This window comes from Carassius gibelio, chromosome A6, assembly GCF_023724105.1.
Source record: "Carassius gibelio isolate Cgi1373 ecotype wild population from Czech Republic chromosome A6, carGib1.2-hapl.c, whole genome shotgun sequence".
Lineage (NCBI taxonomy): Eukaryota > Metazoa > Chordata > Actinopteri > Cypriniformes > Cyprinidae > Carassius > Carassius gibelio.
In genome coordinates this window covers 5,595,971-5,620,408 of record NC_068376.1, presented here as the reverse complement: position 1 = coordinate 5,620,408, position 24,438 = coordinate 5,595,971, and the positions used below count along the sequence as shown (strand labels likewise).

General features: G+C 35.8%; 2 protein-coding genes across 3 annotated transcripts in view; one reads left to right on the top strand and one right to left on the bottom strand.

Moving 5' to 3' along the window:
* The window catches only part of LOC128015357 (ATP-binding cassette sub-family C member 4), a 38,284-nt gene extending 23,976 nt beyond the window's left edge, over nucleotides 1–14,308 (bottom strand). The window contains exons 1-11 of one of the 2 annotated variants that reach the window (XR_008183873.1): nucleotides 13,892–14,108; nucleotides 12,406–12,516; nucleotides 6,758–6,878; nucleotides 5,707–5,949; nucleotides 5,305–5,394; nucleotides 3,759–3,922; nucleotides 2,860–2,985; nucleotides 2,046–2,295; nucleotides 740–847; nucleotides 361–450; nucleotides 52–243 (exon numbers count right to left, since the gene is read on the bottom strand). Coding sequence is in view for 1 of the 2 variants with exons in the window: in XM_052599121.1 (XP_052455081.1) it covers nucleotides 52–243; nucleotides 361–450; nucleotides 740–847; nucleotides 2,046–2,295; nucleotides 2,860–2,985; nucleotides 3,759–3,922; nucleotides 5,305–5,394; nucleotides 5,707–5,949; nucleotides 6,758–6,878; nucleotides 12,406–12,516; nucleotides 13,892–13,977 (1,581 nt within the window). In the remaining variant the exon portion in view is untranslated. Of the gene's footprint in view, nucleotides 1–51; nucleotides 244–360; nucleotides 451–739; nucleotides 848–2,045; nucleotides 2,296–2,859; nucleotides 2,986–3,758; nucleotides 3,923–5,304; nucleotides 5,395–5,706; nucleotides 5,950–6,757; nucleotides 6,879–12,405; nucleotides 12,517–13,891 lie in introns of both variants that reach the window. The other variant, XM_052599121.1, reaches the window with a different exon arrangement.
* A 120-nt stretch (nucleotides 14,309–14,428) lies between these two features.
* On the top strand, nucleotides 14,429–22,459 carry cldn10a (claudin 10a). Its single transcript, XM_052599122.1, has 7 exons — nucleotides 14,429–14,641; nucleotides 15,189–15,260; nucleotides 19,044–19,274; nucleotides 20,536–20,697; nucleotides 20,801–20,882; nucleotides 20,965–21,069; nucleotides 21,632–22,459. Exons 3-7 carry the CDS (start codon nucleotides 19,055–19,057, stop codon nucleotides 21,774–21,776), a joined length of 714 nt encoding a protein of 237 aa, XP_052455082.1. The 5' UTR covers nucleotides 14,429–14,641; nucleotides 15,189–15,260; nucleotides 19,044–19,054; the 3' UTR covers nucleotides 21,777–22,459.
* Nucleotides 22,460–24,438: the final 1,979 nt, after the last annotated feature.

Genomic DNA, 24,438 nt, shown 5'->3' with positions numbered 1-24,438 from the left:
TGAGAAAGTCCATAAGAGTGAGATGGATGAATTAACTAATACACTTCTCACCCTTTCGAGTGCACAGGCTCTGAGGACGCTCTCATATCGCCGGGGCTGCAGCTCCTTTCCAAACAGTATGTTGCTCCGAATGGTTCCTGGAAAAACCCATGGCTGCTGGGAGGCGTACGTCAGCTCACCTTTGACCTTTATCACCCCCGTTTCTGCTGGAAGCTCTCCCAGAACAGTGCTGAGGAGAGAAGACTGTGGGAGAGAGGTGAAGATTAGTAACTAATAACACTCAGGGCTGCCATGATCACTTGTATTAAAAATGCAAACCTGGAAAAACTGAAATCAGAGAATGGAATTTTTGTCACCGACCTTTCCAGCCCCCACAGGACCAATCACAGCCAGAAGTTGACCTGGCTTCACAGTAAAGGACACATTTTGTAAAGTCGGTGCATCCAGAGTCTGTGAAGTAGAGAGGGGAGAAAATATTTACATTTTAACATGAAAAAACTTAACTGTAAAACATTTTCATGATAAGTGCATGCACAGAACCACAGATGCAACTATTTGTTCATTTGAGCATGATCTTAATTAAGCATCAATAATAATTAACACAACATATACACTAATTAATACATATATTGTAAAACTTGTAACTTAATGGCAGCTTGTAGTTCTGCATTTCCAAAAGTACTGCATAACTCAGTGGAAGGTGTGTGTACTTTCAAGGGCCTGGTCACAGTGAACTCGCCTTGTCCCAGTAGCACATGAGATCCTGCATCTCCACAGATGCCTCTTTTTTATCCTCATGAGAAAGTGGAACATGGGATTTCACAAGCTCGTCGAGCAAGAGGAACTTCTGCACGAGAGAGAAAGACCACAGACTCATATGATGCACGAACACAAGACCATCACACTCAAAAAAACTGCTGTATTGAGAGTAGTCGCAGTATTTTGGAGTTTCTTTGGTTGACTCAAATTAGGACTGTCTGACAAGTGGGTTCAATGTGAGGCCAAAACCGAAAATGTATCATCCGCTTTGAATATAAAGACTTCTTTCTCTAAGCAGACACTCCATGATTACAAAATCTGCAGATTCATGCCTTATGCAACATTAGCTGTGTCAGCGAGAACTATGGAGTAGATCTAAAATTAACCCTGAAATTGACACCGGCAGCACTTCAGCACAACCAGAGGAGACAGAGGTTTAGAAGCTGTTAGGTCTGGCAAATCATCTTTCCTTTCATTTATTTATACAGAAAGTTTATTTAGTACATTTATGCAGTTATACAAGTCATTAAGTTCTACAAGTTTGTGAGCATCAGCTTGCTCATTTCTAACATTCAAATTTCTGTCCTTTCCCTTATTTAGTGCATATTTGAACGAATTAAAAAAAATAAATAATAATAATAATAATAAAAATAATAATAAATATATAAATATATATATATATATATAGCAAACATACACATTATGAAAAGAAAATGGGAACACAGTCACCATCATGTTGCAGTCATCATGTCCAGTTATCAGCTTGGAAATTAACAGCTTGGAACACTGTAACTTTGCAAAGATTGGCATTTACGTTACAGTTCAAATGAAACCAATTCAGATTGTTTTCCTTCCATGTGGCACAGAAAGTATGAAAAAAGCGCATGGATTTTCAGAAAATGGTTTTGACCTCATTCCCATGTTTGTGAATCGCATATTATGAAGGTGCATTTGCGTCTGCCAATTGAGTGGACAAATGGGATATTCCCATCAATATGAGTCATAAGTCAATTGAAAAAGCAATGGTCGCTCAACGCCTGTGGAGTCATGGTGAAGTTTTATGTATTTTGAACTGAAACTGAGTGAGCAAATGCTTGTATTATCATTTTATTAGAGTCCATTGCAAAGCATGCAGTTTTCACTTCCTTTTCAGCCAAAGCATTTCTGAGTCAGTATGTTTACTTTTTGCTGTTTCATCAAGTGTGTAATGTAAATGCAGCTTAAGCTGGTCATTTAAAAAATCAGATATAGTCAGATACAGTGTAAATATGGCGCTTGTACAGTACCTTGATCCTCCGGATGCTGATGGCAGACTCGGACACTTTCTCGATAGCAGCAGGGAAGAACAGAGTAACAGTGAGGCGCACGGCGCTGAACAGCGACACAGCCACAAACACCTGGCTGGCACAGATTTTTTTTTCCACCAGAACATACACAGTGAACGTCACAAACAGGATGATTTTATTTGCCGCAAAGAACAAAGCCATGTTCAGTCCGCGGAGGTAAGAGCTGCTCATGATTTTTGAGATCTCCTTCCTACAAGACCGAAACAAACAAATGAGAGTTTAGCTATTTATGACCAAAAATCAATAAGTGTATGGATGAGACTTTACAGGGTCGGTTTGTACAATAAAGTTCATTCTGTCTTTTTATATTAAAAAAGACAGATTATAAGAAAAACAACAGATAAGATTAGAAAAAGCATTGTGCGTGACATTGCAAGGATAAAGTTGAGATTTCATGGCTTCAAATTATGATAAACATTATTAAAAACTTCACACTTTTGACATGCTGGCATTCATTAAAGTCCTTGACCACAGTACTAAAGTAAAATTAAAATGTATGTATTTAGCAGACGCTTTTATCCAAAGCAACTTACAGTGCATTCAGGCTATCAATTTTTACCCATCATGTGTTCTCGGGGAATCTAACCCCCAACATTTCTCTACCAATTGAGCTACAGGAACACTAAAAAAATTAAAGTATGTGAACACAACTGGTTATAGTCATGAGTTTATGATTTTAGTTTGCTGGCTTCAGTAAAGAATTCTGTGCAGCTACAGCAGTGTACACAGACAAAATAAATCTATATAATTTTACCTTCGTACATCATTAACCATTGCTGCGAATGGCTTCTCCCAGGCATACATCTTAATTATACGTATACCAGACACCACCTCATTCATAGTGCGGATCCTATCGTCAGTGAAGGCTGCGGTTTTACTCCTGTGAGAGAAACAGACGGAACATTTCAAAGCTATATTCTAAAACAAGACAAAACAAAAAAATGACTTCTTCAAACTTTTTTATGTTTGTTAAAACATGTCCAAGAATTAGCATCTTAACATTGCTCTGATCAACCATGAAATATGTAATGTGTTGGTAATAACATTTTCTACTTATAAATAAATAAATCAATTTGGATAAGTTTTAGACTTGCTAACACAATTTAATTAGCAGACACTGAACTGATAAATTATTGTAAAACTTTGAAATCGTGAATGAACTCATAAGGCAATGACATGTAATGACTAATTAAGTTCTCAGATCATATCTTAAAACTACATGTTTGACCTTCAAACTCTCACCTGTCTGTTCTTTTAAGACTTTCATTTTTCAATTCCATTGAATCAACATTTAAATTTTTCTTTATAATTGTATGATGTGATGGTAATTACAGCAGGACTAGGAAGTTATCTTTGTTTTTAGAGAAAAAAAACTAACAAATTTTACACAAAATTGAATTAATTTTACCATTTCTATTTAAGGAGATTATAAATAAAGATAAAAAAATAAAGAAATTCTGGAATATTTCAAGTATTTGAGTTATATATAAATTACTTTTTTAATCATGTGACAACAGTCTCTAATTGATGAATCATATTTCGGTTGGCTCTGAACCTCAGTTGGACCCTGATCTCAGACTTTGCACAGAAGGAAAGAGCATGTGGTTAAACATGCTGCTATGATGTTTTGTGTTTCATCACTGCAGTAAGTACCTGTACTTTGAAAACAGCTTCCCAAAAATGGTCTGAAGTGGCAAAAGAAAGAATAAAACTGCCATGCCCGCAAGGCATGATGCTCCAATCTCTTGCCAAAGCAAACCAATCACAGCTGCAGCTTGCAGAGGCCCCACCCACAGGAAGTGCAGAAAAATAGTCAACTGGGAAAAGAGATGTGAACAAAACAGCAGACAATTATATCATACTACTTCAATAACCAATATTTTGAATTATTATTGCAATATAAAATTATAATTTCTATTTGAATAGACTTTAAAATGCAATTTATTCTTGTGATGCAAAGTTTAATTTTTAGCATCAATAGACCAGTCTTCAGTCTCACATGATCTTTCAGAAATCATTCTAACGTGCTGCTTCGCTGCTCGTGATATTTTTATTATTATTATCATCCATGTTGAAAACAGTTGTGCTGCTTAATACATTTATAAATATTATAAGTAATATTTGTGGAAACTCCGATACGTTTTTCGAGAAATAAAAGGAAATAAAAGTTAAAAAGCATTCATTTTGAAAAATAAATATTTCGTAACATTATAAATCTATTTACTGTCACTTTCTCCATTCTTACTGAATAAAAGTTTTATTTTAAAAAATCTTACTGACCCCTAACTTTTGAACAGTAATGTGTATTTCTTGTGAAATATCATAGTTCATGAGCCATGGAATATCTTGGTAAGCTAAAGACTGAGTACAATATTATTAACCATTGATGTACATTGGTACGACAACAGTAATTTTTATATAGCATCAGGTTTGTAATTTAAATTATATAAAATGCTAATTTTAGTGTAGTACCTGGTGTACTGCTTTTATAATATCATATTAAAAACAGCCCAAGAGATTATTTTTTGAATCTACAAAAAGTGAGTTTAAACTTCAAATTTTTAATTTCGGTTAACTTGGTCTGAACAAAAACTGAACTTCCTGTAATTGTTCATGGAACCCCTCTGATGTCTGCTGGTAAATGCAAGAGAAACGCCTGCAAGGACTACTACAACTACACAGAATAACAGTTCAGAAAGAACAAACATGGTTTAAAACGCTCATGTGTTTACTGAGCAGCATTAAATCTGTAAAGTCAAGTTAAAAGGCGCACACACACGGCCAACACGTCACATACAGTAACTATCCATCACATAATGATAATAACTCTGCCCGAGACTCCAGTGGACTGATTAATGGGCGAGTTATATTGCATGTCAGAAACCACACAAACACATAAAACTAAATATTTTCACTTCCCAATAACACAACGTTAGATCATAAATGCAAAAAAGGTTAAGATGACCTATTTGAGACCTCTCCTGGTACTTTGAACACTGGCCAATCTGTTACCCAGTAACACAAGCCCTTTACGGTAAATCCCTGGTGCTGCCTTTAACTGGAAAGTGAACTATACAAAACCATTCCATTTTTTTTTTTTTTTTTTTAACAGCGCGTGACCTGCTTGAAAAACAGGAAATGGACAACCGGTGACTGTAACACTTAAGGGGAAGACAAAGCAGTTATGGAAATTTCCTACCTCATCGAACTTGTTGACGTCATTTGACAAAAGGTTAACAATCTGCCCGGTGGTTGTCTGGCCCATAGCTGTGGCACTAAGACACAGTGCCTAAAAGAAGAAACAAGGCAAAACGCTTGTGGGAGAAACCGTGATAAGGATTTACCCTTAAATAAATCATTCCTATCGCTTATATCAACAGACACATTATTGGGAAAAGGGGGTGTTGAGAGAGAGATCTGGCACACCATCAAAAAAAGCAGAGGAGTTTAACGGACCATTCTTTGAAGAACCTGATTGTTATACAAACATGGTACTTATCAAAAACCCTGGTGCTACCATTTGGAACTATCACTGTTACTTGGCACCTCCTCAGAACTTTTTTTCTGGAAAAGCAGGTTTGTGTTTTTAAGAAAATCTAACCTTTCTGTAGATCATGTGACACATTGCAATGCGGATTTTCATTCCAGCTCTTTGGACGTGGTAAAAGTAGAGGTGGTGGAGTAACGCCAGACCCAGAGTGGAGAGAGAGACGCCTGCTGCATATCCATAAGCTTCATACAACGCTGCATTATCAGGCTCATCTCTCTCATAACATTCAGCATCTCTCTCAAAATACTGAATGAGTTTTCCCAAAAACACTGGTTGAATCACTTTAATCACCTCCTATAATGGGGAAGAAGAAACATCAGATAATAACAATGTGACATAATTATGATTTAGACACACACATTCCTAAAGACATCCACACCCTCGTCGTTATTACACGAGGACATTTTGGTGGCAATTCTTTACAGTCCTTTTTTATAAGAAGGCAAGCAGAACCTCAAATTTTTCTGGAATGGTTTGAGAAAATTATATCAATTGAATTCATAAAACTTACAGAAAAAAAAAAAAAAAAAAAAACGTAACTATAAAGAAAAATAACAAATGAAAAAATATATAATCATAATTTATGACAAAAATACTATTATACACTAGGTTAATAGACAATCTATATAATTTTTATCTTTTTTTGAACAGTTTTAAATTTCAGTTACTGTTTGCATGAAGAACGATTCATATAGTGCTCTCTACTCCAGCGCTGTGATCTATCAGACACCCAGTAGGTAGAAAGTAACATAAATATTCATTTGTACCTCACATTAAACTATGGAACGGTTTTGGAACACTTAATATATAGTGCTTGAAAACTTTATGGTGCTTTCTAATGTTGTTGTGTCGTTCGTGGAGTTAACAATAACACAGAATAGTATATGCACAATATCAGATCTGGATTGGTGTCGTCTGACTGATAACGTTACCCGATCCGGCAGAGTTGGAGCCGATACCGATACCGTATATCGGATTGAAGCATCCCTATAATTTAGTTTGAAAACACTTTATATTTATAGCTAACAAGAGGGGAGTTTCGCTGCCTACACATTGTGTACCACATACAAAATATCAGGCAAAGTCCTGGATCAGCACGTACCTCTATAAGAGTGAACACTCCCAGTACTGCATATGATCTCCAGTAGCACCTGATAATGGCTTTGGTGAGTTTGGGCGTCCGGAGTTCTTTGGTTGCTTTTTCCACTTCTTGGTCCCAGTAGCTATGAGTGCGAAAAAAAAAAAAAAAGCTTAATAAATTATGCTGACACAGAGAGAAATAGGATATCATAAAACAATTATAATCCTCCTTTATGACAACCCTCTACATTGTGACTAAATCACTCGCATATGCAGCTAAATCTTCACTCTGGCGACTAAATGATTTCTAATATTAGCCAATGCATAATAAATTCTCTGATTTTACTCAACAGAGTGTTACTTGGAGGCTAAGTATAAGATTAGCACAGATATATTCACTCACGAACAACACTCTCTGACTGAGCGCTTCAGAGTTTCACTCCCGACAAGCAATCTGTGCTTTTTTTCAGTTCATTTCAATGGATGTATTTAATGTACCATAAACTCTAGTGTGAAGGCGCACAAATCGCTGTCGCGTTCTCTCACACACGACTGAGAAAGAGAGAGAGAGAGAATTGACTTGCTACATTTAAACAATCTTATTTGGTGTACTTTCCTGTCAAAATAACTTCTTTCCTATGGAAGACTTCAGCTTTTAAGAACAGCTGGGTTTTCTGGTAGTGGGTGGAGTTAATGCGCAAATGGCAATCTCATTGGCATTCAAGTTAACTTCTAATTACTAAAGTTCTATTCTTAAATAATACTTGATTATTATAAAGCTTTACTGACTGATGTTAATAGTTTACTTTTCTGATATTTAAAAAAATGCATTTTACAAATATCAAATATTTATCATCTCTCTCTCTCTCTCTCTCTCTCTCTCTCTCTCTATATATATATATATCAGTGTGGCGAGTAAACAAAAATATTTACTAGCCAATGGGGATTCAATTGCCAAGGTGTCCGTAGAGGGTTGATTACCCACATTGTGTCATCTCACTTAAAACATAACGGCATGATGACTTAAACGTACAGTAGGGCTTATTTCCTTGAAATTGTAATTGCGATGATTACAATTTACACTGAATGATGTCTATACCGCTGTTTGCTGCAACTGCATGCTGTATTTTTATATGAAAATAAACAAGCTGAAAACACTAACTCCAAAACTTTTAGTTCTTTTCTATAGTATATTAATCCTCAAATGTCAACTATTCATCGGATTGGTTTCTTCTTTAAATTATATATATATATATATATATAATGTTATTCTAAAACTAAATTTTAAATAATGGGAAAACCCTTAAGATAACATGTAGAAATAAAAAAACGATAGGCAGACTTTGAACAATTAACCACAGCTTTGAACAATTATGAAATTGTGTTATCTATAATTGTAATCGCGATTAGAAATTTGATTAATTGTGCAGCCCTAAAGAACATACAAACTTTTTAACACAGTCTACAACAGAATTCTTTATGAAGACATTTTATGTCTTTTTTGCTTAATAAATCTTGATTATTTATTATACAGCTTGAAAGGATGAAGAATGCGGACCAAATAAGGTCCAGTCATGGACCACAAGGGCCACCCGGTGAACAAGTAACAAGAGTGTATTTTGTACCGGCCATGTAAACACCATATAAATGTAAAAATACAGGTCACATGAAAAAACATTCAAGGCACATAAGAAACAAATCCTGAGCAGAAACTAAAGCATTTTAGCCAAATCAGGAAAACTACCCAGGTGCTACTTCAGAACAGCAGCTGAGCCTCTTCAGTTGATGTTTTCCAGCAGTAACGTCCGGCCATAAATTCTACATCTGCAAACAACAGTTTACTTCAAGGCCGAACACTTGTGTGTTACGCCTCGACCCCACGGCGCTCCATGGTGCTGATCGCAATAAAAGCTTGACTAATTAATGTCATATCCCAGAGCACTGTGCTAAATGAACCAGCACTGATCCATTTTAAAGCGCATGATTAGAGGCTGGAGAAACGCTGTGTGAGGAGGTGCTTTTAATGAATGACAGGATTGTGTTCACTGTCATTCATTTCTATGCTTTCACGGCTGGAGATAAAAACTTTGCAGGAGACTTCTGATTATCAGTGCTTCTCTCCCGTTTTATGCAACCAATTTTATTTCTGAAAGGTGACATATTTCTGAGCGAAATGGGATTTTCAAGTAGACAAATAAAGTTGATAAGACAAAACTTGACACTCGTTAAGTAATTGGGAATCTACTGAATTGTGAAAAGGGAATATTCAATGGGTTTGATTCCCAAGGAATAACTGAACCGTACACCCTGAACATGGTATAAGTTGCTTTAATATAAAAGTGTCTGCCAAATGCATGAATGTGATGATATTGGTTGTGAGGGAATTACTCTTTTGAGGAGGCATTACTTTTATTGTTCTAATTCTTTATTACATAATTATTAGGAAAGATAAATAAACAATAATGCATTTATTAACAACAATAAATAAGTACATATATTAAAACAAGTGGGAAAAACTATTGTTAGGCTTTTAGAAAGGCTGCATTAAGACCTAAAAGGCTTCCTAAACAGTGGCGTAGCCAGGGGAGGGGCCATGGGGGCACTGGCCCCTCCTGAAAACTGATTGGCCCCCCACTGTGCCCCCACCCTTCTACTTGTCTGTCACTCACAAATTCAAATCATAATCTTTCAGTTTAGTAAATAACTCATGATTGCGTCGCGATGCTTCTCAACAAGGACCAAGAATAGTGAGCTGCTGTTTTCCAACGAAAAAAGCACACGCTAAGTTGATCTATTTTAAATAGCTTATGTTTTTCGATTAACGAGCTGTTGCAGTGCAAGAAGTGTTTGGTACTAGGCTAATGTTAACGTCTTTCAGTGTTAGACAGACCAGGTTCGATGACGATGTTATCTCCTTGAGCAGACCAAGATGCTAATCATTATATTTACTATACTCCTCTGATGCTGAATGTAAAAGGGGTTTACTGTGTTACGATTTACTTATTTTTCGGCCGAACGCGCCGATATAAGCAACAACGCAATTTAAAGCAATGGTTTAAAAAAAGTATAATTGCAATTCTAATAAAGTCATTATTGAATCATGCAGTCGATTAGCGACTTTTTTCACCTAAGTTAGGTGACGAAACAAATCGTATGATAACTGGTGTGCTGGTGTGTGGTGGGCGTTCTGGCGCAATATGGCTGCCGTCGCAGCTTTTTTCTTTTTACAGTCTATGGGTGAGACACATGCAAAAACATCGTTTTTTTACTGGTCAATATTGAGATTTGGGGCTGTTTGTCTTCAATAACGTGTCTTCTTTCAGACTTGTGGTGAAAAAAAAGTCCAAAATACACATATAGGTCTTTATTTTACTACACCTTTAGTCTATTTGCGTCTGTAGATTTCTCATAAATTCAGTTGGCGTTCTAAATCACCATGGTGCTCCGCGATTGCTGTCTGCACCCTGGAAAGCTCTCTCTCAAGCTCTATCTCCCGGACAATGTTTGTTGGATCCAAATATTGTCATTTCCTTTTCATGAGCAAAAGTACAATGGAGCATTTAACACTAAAAGTGAATCTCATTTGCTGATGCCAATTTCCGACAACGTGATTCGTTCAGGCGCATCACGTAACGTGCTCTGACATTTTCACAGTGTTTTTGTTAATAAATCATTACTGGCCTGATTAATGAGACATTTTAATAAAAAAAAAAAAATATGCAGAAAATATATAAATATGCTGAAATCCCTCTGAACATCTTTTTTCATCTTATGTGTAATCAAAGTGAAAAAAATAATTTAGCACCTGGCTTTATCATATATTCATCATATGTCTGCAAATATACAGTATGCAAAATTGTGCATGTTTAATGAGATAATGCCTAATTTGCATAATTAGACATACAAAAAAAAACTTGTAAATCATTTTTTATGAACTTGTGTAAGTTATCAACTGAGGAAGTTTCATGGTGATATCTATTATTTTTAAATTTTACCCTATTCACCTGTAGTGTCTCGCCTTAAAAGCTAACGACACATTAACTATCAGAGGTGGAGGTCTTGAGTTACGTGACTGCACTCTAATAAATGAAGAAAATTACTTGACTCTGACTTGAGAACAAATACTCTAAAGTCTTTAACTGCATGATTCGATAATGACTTTATTAGAATTGCAATTATACTTTTTTTTAAACCATTGCCTCTGTCATTAACTAATATACAAACTACAAGCCAAAAAACCAGCGGTGCTGGTGCCTCTCTGAGTCTGATCAGAGTCTACGTCTACGCGGCTGCATGAGTCATGATGACGCGGAAAAACGTTAGAGTAGAATCTACGAATATTGTTTGTTTGGACAGTGTCTGACAGTGTTTCCAACAACACAAAATTGGCCCCTCTGTATTAATTGTGGCCCCTCTTGTGCCCCCCAGTTGAAAAAATCCTAGAATCGCCCTTGTTCCTAAACAATGCTTAAATAGTATTTGGTGTTTATTCAACCATAGTCAAAAAGGCTGCATCGCCCTAGAAGCCAAAAGGACAGATGTTTCAGAGCATTTGTATTTAAATGAAGGTTTACAAAGACCAAAGAACTGCTGATAATAAGACAAAACTACTTTCAGTTATAGTCAAATAAGATGCACATTCAACAGTGTTAGATAAAAATGCTGATTGTGCAGTGTGTTTTTTTTATCTTTTAGCAGTAAAAAAAAGAAAAGAAAATTATTTAAAAAAGAAATACAATATTTAATCAAATGCTGCTGTACATTATAATTTTTTCATTAGCTATAAACATTATGGAGGTTTCTAGTTTAGCATTTCTTTATATTGTGTCAGATAAATACTTCACTGGATTAAAGTAAAAATACATTAGCATTAATGTAGTTAACTGCTTATATACACACACACACGTGTATACTTCACATAATGAATATTCCATCTTGTTTGATTCAGGCTGGCTTCCTGTACACTACAAAATGAAAGTGAGCAGGAAAACCAGACGGGCCGTTAACCTCACACTTCCTCACGCCCTGCTCTCTGTATCCTCCGCCAAGACTTCTGCTCCTGTGATAGCAACAGCACAACCTTCCAAATGATCTGCCCTCTACAGATTATTACTGCAAAAAATAAAATTGAATGTCTAACTGGTCCCACACCTTTTGTGCTATAAACATGAATCCTCATCAAAACACGTGGCTGGAGGAGAGGTGTTCTACTGCTTTTCTAAGTGATCTGACTTTGACTTTAATTTACAGCATATTTTTTTCTACAAGGACAGTCATTTCTGGAGAAATCTGTTGCAAGGCAGCATTGTGGTAGCTAATCAGACACCCCTTGAGGATTTTGAACACACAATTTCCTGGGTTACAGGCCGGATCTTAATTCACACCACCAGGATCAATGGACTCGGGTCCCACGTGTTCAACCACGGCTCCTTCTAGAAATCCTTAACCAGCTTAAACTCATTCCTGATTTCAGTGTTCATATATTGTTAATGTATGGATGGATACAAAGATGTTCGTTAAAACTCAGCAATGCATAATGAACTGGTGTGAGCCATCACTTTCCTAACACCTAATGGGAACTGCACTGGCCTGCGTTCTCATATTAATACTCTGAGGGTTTGCTTGAGAAGTGTCTGTTGATTAGTCGTTTATTCCCAGCGGCTCACTCACCTCTGCAGTTCTTCCCCGAGTCTCATGGATCCATCCTCCGGAAGCACTTCATACATGTCATCTTCTTCAAGTCTTCTTTTGGATCCGATACGGAAAAGAGGGTTCAGCCAGCTGGTGCCAAATGAGAAGAGAAAAGACAACTTGGTCAACAGAACTCTTTTAAATGTGCACGCCAAAGGATCAGGGTTGCAAAAAGGGGGAAAATTTCCAGTGAATTTGGGAAACATTCCAGAAATTTGGAAACTTTCCAGGATTTCTTTGCAATCTTCCAGGAATTTTAGGAAAGTTACGGAAATTTAGTGGAAATGTTCCACCCTTTTGCAACCCTACAAAGGATGCTGAATAATTGATGAGTGATGACAGCTGCCTAAAGTGTACAAACAATATTTTTCATGACAAACATACATACATACATACAAACATACATACATGCAGGTAGGCAATCTCTTTAAAATGACAGTAACAGATGCTCTCTTCTATTAGGAGTGTTCCCGAGAGTCAAGGGTTGGAAAACAAAACTTCTCTGACATTAAAGCCAAATGGCTGGATTTGCACATGGGTTCATAACATGAACTAATAATGCAAACTAAAATTGAAAAACAACATTAAATAATAAAAAACATAATAATAATAATAATATGTGACAGATAATAAAATGAATCCTGCATTTAAACATTTCTGAATTACAAACAGTTTTGAATATTTTCTGATTAATGTAAAAAATGGCTAATAGGTGGTGTAACTGTTTAGCCATTGTAAAAATAACTTTAGTTTTCCCTTCAAATCAAAGCAAGAGGTCTTTTTTTGGCCTTTTTCTTAAAAAAAACAATGTTATTACATTTTTCAAAAAATAAGTTTACTTTTTATGAAACCTATGATTTGCTTATGACAAAGCGAGTAATCCCCTAAAAACAATCCTTCTTTTGTCAAAAGAAGAAAAGAAAACTTGAAAAAAATGTTTGAAAGTGTTATAAAGATAATGATTAAGATAAATTATTATCAAGAATTAGAATTAAAATGAAGATTGAAGATTAAATTAAAATAGTATTAAATAACGAGTCACTTTTTTTTCAGACTTTTTTTTAGAAATGTATGAAATCAACATTAGAACGTTCTAAGAACTTTTTTAAATCATGTCAGACTCTCTTTCTTTCGTCATTAACCCACGTGGCTATTCCGGTAACATGAAAGCTATAGAGTGAACACCGGGAAAAATACTGGAAACCCAGAGTCACATTTGCTGTAGCAGCTCTTCGGAAGGAAAAGAAGTGGGTGGTGAACAGGACCAGCTTTCCCCGTGAAACAAAGAACTGAATCAGATACACAACTGATGGACAGACACCTAAAATTCTCTGAATAAATAAGTTTGAACTAACAGTGTCTTTAGATTCAGAGGGGATACACATAAAATAGCCCATAAGCTGATCAGCTAACTGTCCCCCTCATCTCTTTATCCTGTTAACTATTTAGAGGCATACAAACTTACCAGAAAAATATCTGTGAGAAGAGATTAGCTGTGGCGGACGGGTTGCTCTTTATATCTTTCTTTACTGGTTCCATGTCGATCGCCATCCTCCCTGCAGTTCAACAGGTGTTATAACCAGCGCGACACATCTAACGTTACATTCAACCCGTTGTTGTGTAACTTTCTAACATTCACATGTCGTCGAGTAAGTAAGTAGAGGCGGAGGTACACCCCTCATGTCGTTCTGTGAGCGCGCCTGTCTAATCAGCCATTGGCTCCACAATCCGTGGCTCACACGTGATTGGCTCATAGGCAAGACTTTTACATCCTTCATACACACCTCAGATCAAGCTGACTAAAATAAAGTACCTTACTATGGTGAAGAGTTAACTTATGAATATTAATTAGAGCATACGTACATTGCTTGGTAACCCTCTTCGAGTGTTATGTTAAGTGGCCTAATTAATATTAAGGACCCCATCGTTCACCAGCCCGCTTGCAGCCAATCGGTTTGGCCAGTTGAGGCAACGTCAAGTCGAGTACTTAATATTAATGAGCCACGGCTTCACGATAGTAGGGTTTGCTTGTGAGCGATATAGTAAAAGAACGAAACAAACAGCAGATTTACAGAAAATTGCTTTGAGGTGGAATTGCTGAAGAAGTGTGGGATGCAACTTTATGTTATTACTATTTGAAGAAGATTCTGATCGACTATTCTGACACATGAGAGAAAGCGATGGATATTTGTAACTTTATGTTGTTGTGCCTTGGGTGAGGAGGCTTCTTGTCTGCCATCTGTTCTTTATTAGCTCTGCATACACAGCCCACTCATGCAGTGTGCTGGAAGCAATCATCTTTAATTAGAGTGTCTAAAAAGAGAAAAACAAAAAAGCAACACGCAAAAATCTTTCTTTTCAAAATATATTGAATGTTAAAAAATTAAATGTAGCCTTTTTTTTTGTTCTGAACCCATATGGCTTTTTTACCCATTAAACATAAATGTATACATTAACAGTAATGGTTATTGTTTTACATACAATTACAAAAAATGGGGACTGTGGCTGGGCACCATAAAAGTATCATAAAACAAACAGACCAAAATGTAGCCTAGTCTTTAAAAAAAACATACATTTGTGAACTAGATCAAGTGATTAATTAAAGACTGGGATTTATTAATTGAAAGAATTTTTACTTTTTACTTTTATTTTAGCCCAATCACACATCTCATCCCTCTGAGAAACGCATAATGCAACAAGCACTATAGTTTTATTCTCTCTTCCTTCCTCCGTCTGTCCCTCTGTCTTGATTTCCGATACAGATAAAGCACTGAAAGAGCAGAAGATGAGAGACCCACAATGAGACAGAGCAGGTGGCCGCTGCACTTATAAAGGTAATGCTGACAAACACAGACACACACACACACACACACACACACACACGAGAAGGGAGGTTCTTTTCTGTAGCCTCCAAGAATCAGCCAAACATAATCTGCAAGGAGGAGTTAAAGCGGTATATCAGGAATGATTGATTTCCATGCAATGTTCTGTACTGCAAATAAAGCCTGACCGTTGAGTCATTATTACTTTGCCCAAATGTGAAATGTGAACATCTTAAAAGTGAACTTTACACCAGAGGCCAAGCTCAGCTCCAGTAAGGGATTACATATTTCTGCTGCTGGAAAACTGACCCAGAAAAAAAGCAATAAAACATGGATTAGCGGCACTTCGGTTATAATAGAATATGGTGATTATCTTAATTCTGGCAATTTGTGGTCAGTTGGAAACCAAATGTTCATACCAGTGTTTGAAAACACAGCAAGCTTGTAGATTCCTTACTGTTCTTACATGCAAATGTTTTATTCTAGGTCACATAAGAAAATTAAGAGCCATCATTTATATTCTAAAACATCTAATGCATATCGCTGTGCAACACTGAAAGAGGCCAACTGTTAAAGGCACAGTTCCTGCAAAAATGAGCATTTGCTGAACATTTACTTACCCTCAGGCCTTCCATAGATAAGTTTGTAAAACTGATTTGCAGATATTTAGCTTTAAATCACTTGTAAAACAGCAGATCCTCTGCAGTGAATGGGTGCCGTCAGAATGAGAGTCCAAACAGCTGATAAAAACTTAACAGTAATACACACTATACTCCAGGCCATCAGTTAACATTTTGTGAAGCAAAAAATGCGTTTTTTTGCAAGAAACAATTCCAACATGTTTAACGTCAAACTCTTGCTATAATGTGAGTCCTCTGTAATAGTGAATCTTTTCTTAAGTGAAAAAGTGGTCTTGTCTGAATCAGGAGAGAAATAGGCACAAGATCAAGCACTGTTTACAATTGAAAACAGTCCAAAAACAAATATGTTGGTGGATTTTGATTTTAGAGTACAACAGGGGACGCACTTTATCACTGGAGGAAGCGTTATTATGGATTAGTGACAGTTTAAACACCCCTTATGATGGATTTGTTTCTGAACATGCAGCTTTTTGCTTCACAAGACATTAATTGATGGACTGGAGTGGTGTGGATTACTTGTGGATTATTGTGATGTTTTTATCAGCTGTTTGAACTCTCATTCTGACGGCACCCATTCACTGCAGATGATTGTGAGCAAGTGATAATGCCAAATTTCACATCTACATTTTGGATGGCCTGAGGGTGAGTACATTTTCAGCAAATTTCCCTTTTTGGGTGAACTATTCCTTTAGCCGTATCTCTGTCTGAGCATCCCAAATGATATCCTTTAATTTGTGCGGTGTAAATACAGTAAGTGGATTGCACATAATAAGCATGTACAGTCAAGTTTATTTTTCCATTCAAATTTCCCGGGAATGTCATCGCGGCGTTCTGTCATAAACAGGTAAATATTTTCACCTTAGTTAAACCTTGCATGCAAATACGAACTTGCTTTTGTGTGACTCATTTAAGTCTTTAGTTTGACGTTCTCGCTGACCTTGTATCACTCAGCAACAGCTCACCTGCAAAACAATTACAGGCGGGTTTGAGTCTTCACAGGCATGAGAGGGAATGTCTCTAGAACATGTTTAGTGGAAAAGAAGTAATTAGGAATTTTGTGTTTTATTTAGTTGTTTTCGTTGTCATAGATAAGGAAAAGAAAAGGCATTCAAGTCTTTTGACCTGATACCAAGCTTTATTGTTTTTTACCAGTAAGTCACTACCACAAACGGCAACCACATATTCTTTCTATAGAATATATAATCTAGTCTATCTATTTTTTTAGTCTATTAATTTTGTATAGGTTTCATTATGGTCCTGATATGGACATTGTTGCTATATTGGCTTAATAAATAAGTTATTAAATTAATTATGAATGTAACTGATACTAGCTGAAACATTACATAATTGTCATTTATGTGTTCTTGGCTGAGGCGAGCAGCTGTTGACTGAGGAAGCCTCATGTTTTGGTCAGGTCAGGTTATGTTTTGTAACTCCCTCTGAGGGGGACGGAGGGAAACCATTAACAGGATCTGAGACTGAGAAGAGGCAGGAAGACCCATCTGACCTACGCTAACTGTTGCCTCCTGGTTACACAAACATGCACTCTAACTCATACCAAAACATTTACCCTTTAAATATTCTTGACAAATATGTCTTTCTGTTTTTTCAAGCAGCAGTAAAACACCGGTGACATTTCACTAAAGTGAAGCTCAGTTTTTTTAAGCTCAAGGTGAAGTGAGCACACCAGAAGCCTGTCTGAAATTCTAGACAGTGAGGATTTTTTACATGCACTCTCCAGTTCTTGAGGTATTCAATGTGCAAAATACAGTACAAAACGTCATTTTGTTAGGAGAAATGCACAAACATGAATAGGAGTGTAAGTCAAAACCTAATGCTTACATATTATAACACTTTTTTTGATGGTTAAAGAATCAATCCCTACAGTTACCCAAATTCTTACCTCTAGATGGCAACAAAACTTCGTCCAATTACTGTTATTATCATTAACTACAACTAAACAAATAAATAAAACTAAAATGTAAAAAATGTAATTAAATTTATAAACATATTTAATTCCAAACTATAATTTCAGATTACTTAACCAAATGTCTTTTAAAATAACTAAAACTAAAACTGAAATATAATTTAATCGAATAATAATTTATAAATATAATTTATAATAATAAATGTTTTAAAAAACATAACACTAATACAAATATAAATTACTAAATTATGAAAAGTACTAAATCTTTAACTAAAATTAAAATGAAAACATAATACATAAAAATCAAAACTAATTCGAAAATATTAATAAAAACTATAATAATATCCCACTGATACTAAAAATAACACCAAAAAAATCGTTTAAGCTAAATGACAAAACAAACGAAAACTAAAAAAAATGCCAAAAGTGCACATGCGCACACACACACACAAGCACAATCACACACGCACAATCACACACACTCAGTCTCACACACACACACTCTCTCTCTCTTTCTCACACACACAAGGCTAAAAATCTGACTAAAAATTCTAATGTAAATATAGAAAAAGTAATTCAAAATATTGATTAAAAATTACTAAATAAATAAACCCTCAAAAAAAAAAAAAAAAAACTGTTGAGAAACACTCAATACTATATCCCAATGATACTAAAATGTAACACCGGTCAAATGAATTCCATATATACAAATAAACAAATACTGATGAGAAAAACATGCACAAAAAATGAAATATATTAAAATGAAATTAAATATGAAATATGAAATTAAATATAAAATTAAAATGAAAATATAAAATACAAAATAAATTATGAATGTTAAAATATAAATAAATGAATTAAAAATATTATAAAAATTGTAATCCCAGTGATACCAAAAAGAACAATGAATCCTAAATACAATTTCAGGCCCTTCCACAATAACAGCCATCTTTAAAGGGCTCACCTCCTGACCTCCAGCATCTCTGCCGACTCACTCAAAATGATTCTTGTGGAGTGATGTTTGGGTGGGTGTGTGTGGTGTAGTGGGTAGTTAATGTGAAAACAAAAGGCTATTGGTCAGCTGTTGAAAAGGTTAGTAGCCAGACCCTCCCTGCTGAATATAAAGCAACTTTGAGGGGGGAGACTCTTCAACAGACAATTCAGTCCAGACTGAGCACCCCTTCCCAAATTACTCATCCCTGCCTTGTTTGCATCTCACTCTAACAGAACGTGGGAAAATGGGTAATATGGCAACAGAGATCATTGCCTTCCTTTTCACCATATCCGGATGGATTCTGATCTCCTCCACGCTCCCGACTGACTACTGGAAAGTGTCATCAGTGGACGGGACAGTCATCACCACAGCAACCTTTTGGTCCAATCTCTGGAAGACGTGCGTTACCGATTCAACCGGAGTCTCCAACTGCAAGGACTTTCCTTCTATGCTTGCTCTGGATGGTACTTTATTGCTTTCTTCAGACATTTGTTGACTTTTTGTTTCTTGTCTTGAGTAAATGGTCTGAACGTGTGTGTGTGAGAGAGTGTGTGTGTGTGTGTGTGTGTGTGTGTGTTTATGAGGATTGCTGATCGCTTGTGGCTCCTTTTTCCTTCCTCCAGAGAGTGCAGATGTCTAATTGTTCGGAAAAAGAGTAGCGTGGTGTTGGATTGCCCTAATGCTGTTTTGGCAGAAGCTTCCACAACACAAACAAACCCGCTAATATTGCGCTTGATGCATGCTGACACTGGTTTGAGAATGCAATAAAGAAGCAAGTCACTATTTTAGTGCTAAAAGAGCTTGTCTCAAACTCTGTTTCCCTGACTTATTACCTCAGTAACCACAAGTAGGAAAATAGGGTTTAATAACCATGCATTGATTTAATTATGTCTGAATGGCTCACCCACAAACAGGAGGAAGATTGAAGGAATGCAGAGACACAGAAAACTTGTTCCCTCAGGGTGCCATGCAAAAGCAGTTTAAACAGGTGTTGAATAATTGTAATGTATAATTATCATGTCTCTACATGGCCATACATATTTGTGACGTGCCCTCCCTGACAGTTTCAACACTTGAGTGTTTAATGGAAGATGCTACATTCATTTACAGTAAAGGTAGTATGCACCATTGGCAGCATTAAACAGAATTCCAAATAGAACTAAATTTGCACTGTGTCCCAGTGAGAGGGTGTTGTTTTTTTAGTGGTTATTAGCATGTTACGTATTCTGGGTGGTTTAGGTGTGTGAATGAGAATCAAATTAAATTAAAATTATAATTATAAGTCTGATCACTTAAAAGTAAAAGTAAGTAGCATCATAACATAGATAAGATATTACTGAAGGTGCAGAAATGACTTACTCTCAGGAGCAATACGTTGATAATTATGAACCAGTCAAAAATATTTTGGCCTGTATGTTATTTTTCCAGCAAAAATGTATAAATTTAATAATAAATAAATATAATAATAAATTTCGCATTTTTGTCTCTCTTGGAAATCATTATATAATTATAGTAATTAAGTATTTATTTGTGTGTGTGTATACATATATATATATATATATATATATATATATATATATATATATATGTAGGTATGACAAGTTTATTTATATAGCACATTTATGGCATTTTATAAAGTATCTTACATAATAATATCATTATTGTAATCATACACTTTGTTATAAATGTCATTTTTATTATGTATGGCTTCTGCTGTTCCTGCAGCTTATATCCAGGTTTGTCGTGGACTGATGATCTCAGCTGTGTGTTTGGGATTTTTTGGAGCTATCCTGGCACTAGTGGGCATGAAGTGCACTAAAATAGGGGGATCGGAGACCACCAAAGCCAGGATCACCTGTCTGTGTGGACTACACTTCATTCTCAGTGGTAAATGTTGCTTGACCTAGGTCATGGTTTCTTGTTTTTTTAAGCATTTGCAATGATCAGCAAGTGACAGTGTCCTGTAATTATATACCTGTCCTGTCTGCAGGAATCTGCTCTATGATCGCCTGCTCTCTCTACGCACACCGGATAACATCAGAGTTCTTTGACCCCTTATTTGTGAAACAGAAGTAAGTATTGTAACAATTGCTGCAATTGCTAGTATGCAGGCCATTTCGTACCAACACCAGTCTTTTGCCTGTCACCTTTTAGATTTGAGCTTGGTGCGGCCCTGTTCATTGGCTGGGCAGGATCCGTTCTCAGCATTCTTGGAGGATTTATCTTTTGCTTCTCCATGACAGAAGGATTCAGCATCAGGTCTGGTTCTTAGATTTTGCACTTACATTCTGTGCCACCTGTTATAAAGGAGTCTGAATTTTTCTTAGGTCATATAATTTGTCATTTTCATGACAGCAGCCGTTATGAGCAAATGAATGCCCCATGTTTACAAGTCAACAATGCCTATTTGGCTCATCCATGTTATTTAAATGTAATTAGGATTTTAATTTAAGTAACTTCTTAAAGCAACTGTATGTAGTTTTGTGTATTTTTGCCACTTTAGATTCCCACAACAGTTAAGTGACACTTTTATCCACAGTGCATTCAGGCTAACAGTTTTTACCTAACATGTGCACCCTGGGAATCGAACCCATAACCTTGCGCTGCTAACATAATGCTCTACCACTTGAACCACAGGAACATTATATGCATATACCGTACCATATGCATCAGATGTTTAGCCAACGGTCCGTGAGCGGGACGTCTGATGCTGAGACTAATTTTATTTTGGCTGTAGTTAAAACACCAAAATGTTTTATAGTTTTACTTAACAATAAACAGTGGCAGTAATGGGTTGAAATCATTCTTCTCTCTCTGACAGAGAGTACTCCTACAACGGCGCCACGTCCTTCATATCAACACGAACCAAGATGGGAAAGATGGGCAGAAACCCCGAGACTCCTCAGAAAGACCTTCCAGAACAGAGCTTCTCTGGCAGACAGTTTGGGAGGAACGCATATGTTTGACTTCAGCTTCCTCTGTAAAACTGAAAACGATAACAAGTCAAGGCCAACAAGCATACACCGTATAAAGTCAACTATCAAACAAATCCTTGAATGGAGAACATGAGATCACGTTGCTTAAGGCTGCTTTCATCATTTGAGGCATTGAGAAGACTGCACAGAGGTAAATGTTTTATATAATATATATATATATTATCTGAATAAATCAGACATTTCTCTATTTCAAATGTTATTTTGATGAGATATGCCTGTAAACAATATATTGCAGCATAGACATTTTTTGTCAGAAAAACACATATTGCCTAAGAAACCTCAAGCAAGCTTTCCAGGTCTGCCAGTGTGATAGAATTGCCAGATTTCTTCACTTGGGACTCTGAATGAAGTCAGGTGAACTGATGACAGAGAGGACAGGGAGAACAGCTGCGCTCCACTGACCACAGGAACAAGCTGTCTTGATTCGGAAATTGAGTCGGAGCTCACATATTGCTCTGGTCCTGGAGTCTCTCTTCACCTCCTGATCAGTGGAAACTCGAGACTCTGACCCCGGTTTTTAGCGCTTCCTCGGGCCGCTGCAGGCTGGCACAGGCTTCTTGTTCTGTCAGATTCTTCCTTAAACAAGTGTTCAGTGTCTCTGTGCTTTTTGTAAGAAGGTTTTAAAGTATTTTATGACATATTAAAGTGCATCACTGTCATTTTGTCTTGGACTGTTTATCAAAATTTGGGGGGGGGGGGGGGGTTGTTTTAATCCAGAGACCACAGACAAATGACTTTTACATAAATACTGCCAAGACTGCATTCAATTGATCAAAAGTCTAGACATTTATAATGTTACAAACCTTTCTATTTCAAATAATTGCTGTTCCTTTGAACTTTGTGTTCATCAAAGAATAATGATAAATAATCTATCACCGTTTCCAAAAATGAGGAGAACATCCCTCCCAAAACAATACGGGACATAACAATAATAATAATACACCAAATCAGCATTGATTTCTGAAGGATCATGTGACAATGGAGACTGGAGAAATGACTGCTGAAAATTAAGCTTTGCATCAAAGGAATTAATTGCATTTTAAAATAAATTAAAATATGAAATGTATATTTAATATTTCACCATATTACTGTTTACAGATAAATCTGTCTTGGTGAGCATAAAAGACTCCAAAAACGGGGAAAAACCCAACAACACAGACCATTTTACATCTATAGGGGCTTAGTGTTTTCATGAAAATTATTCACATATCCCCCAAAAGCATTCGTGTGTGTGTGTGTGTGTGTGTGTGTGTGTATATATATATATATATATATATATATATATATATATATATATATATAATTTTAATTTAAGCAATAATTTTAGACTTTGACTTTTTGACTTCACTACAAATAGTGAAGAACAATTTACGCACCAAATCTGAAAACTTAGGCTCACAGATTTTTATTTTTTTTCTTTAAATTTCAAATTTAGCAAGTACCACACTTAAACAACTTGAACAGATCAACGACCTTCATCAGGAGTGATCGAATACAAAAAAAAAAAAAAAAAGGCCAGCAGAGGGCATCATGGTCCTGTTTTAGACAAACAAGAAAGGACATCTCTTCCTCTCCCTGCCCCTGAAGATAAAGAGTCTTGATAAGAGGTGAGGCACTTTTCTAAAGAGACATTCAGATAATGGCTGAGACTCTTTTTTAGCAAATAAAGGCCCAATTCAAATTCCATTAAATGTATAATATGTCATACCATACCCTAGCCTCCCCAGCCATACAACACCTTCTAATCCTGACCACAGTTCATAACACAACATCAAACGCAGGCTCTGGGACATTACTGCACACACACACACACACACACACCTGATAACACTGTCTTAATTAAGTCGATCAAACACACATGCACATACTCAAACTTATGAAATTAAAAATGTTATGAACCCTGAGGTTATTATCTGGAAATATAAAGGCTCTTTTGACAACGGTCTTGAATGGTACCTATGAAAACATCATCTAACTCATGCCCTCCAGTGAAAAAGAACTCTATTGAATGCACAACATATGGTGTACTTGAAATTTTAAAAGTATACTTTTGAAACTGTACTTGCAGAAAAAAACATTAATGAAAAAAGGGGCACTAAGGATACTTACAAAGAATTTACTTTCATGACTAAGTCAATACATTTTAAAAACTGCACTTTGTAATAATGTCATATATATATATATATATATATATATATATATATATATATATATATATATATATATGTTTGTGTGTGTGTGTGTGTGTTAACTAATTATATTTTAAATCTTTAAAATGATTAAAATATAATAATAAATAATATTTTGTCATGCTTTAAAGAAGCACACTTATCTAGCACATGTAAAGTACTTAAATAACATTTTAACTTGCTATTCAATATTTAATTTAAATGTAATATATTTACTAAATCGCAGCTGCATCATTACAAATGTGCAATTACAAACATATTTTAAATATAAGAAATACAGGTTTCAACTAGATTAAAAAGTTTGTGAATAAACATTGATGCTGGCTTGAAAAAGCCTATTACCCAGAGCGTTGGAAGGAGTTTTAAAAGCTGGAAGTTTGTAGGATTTCAGTTTGAAATAGTTTAAAAGCTAAAAAAAAACAGCTTCAAACTCATTAAAAAAT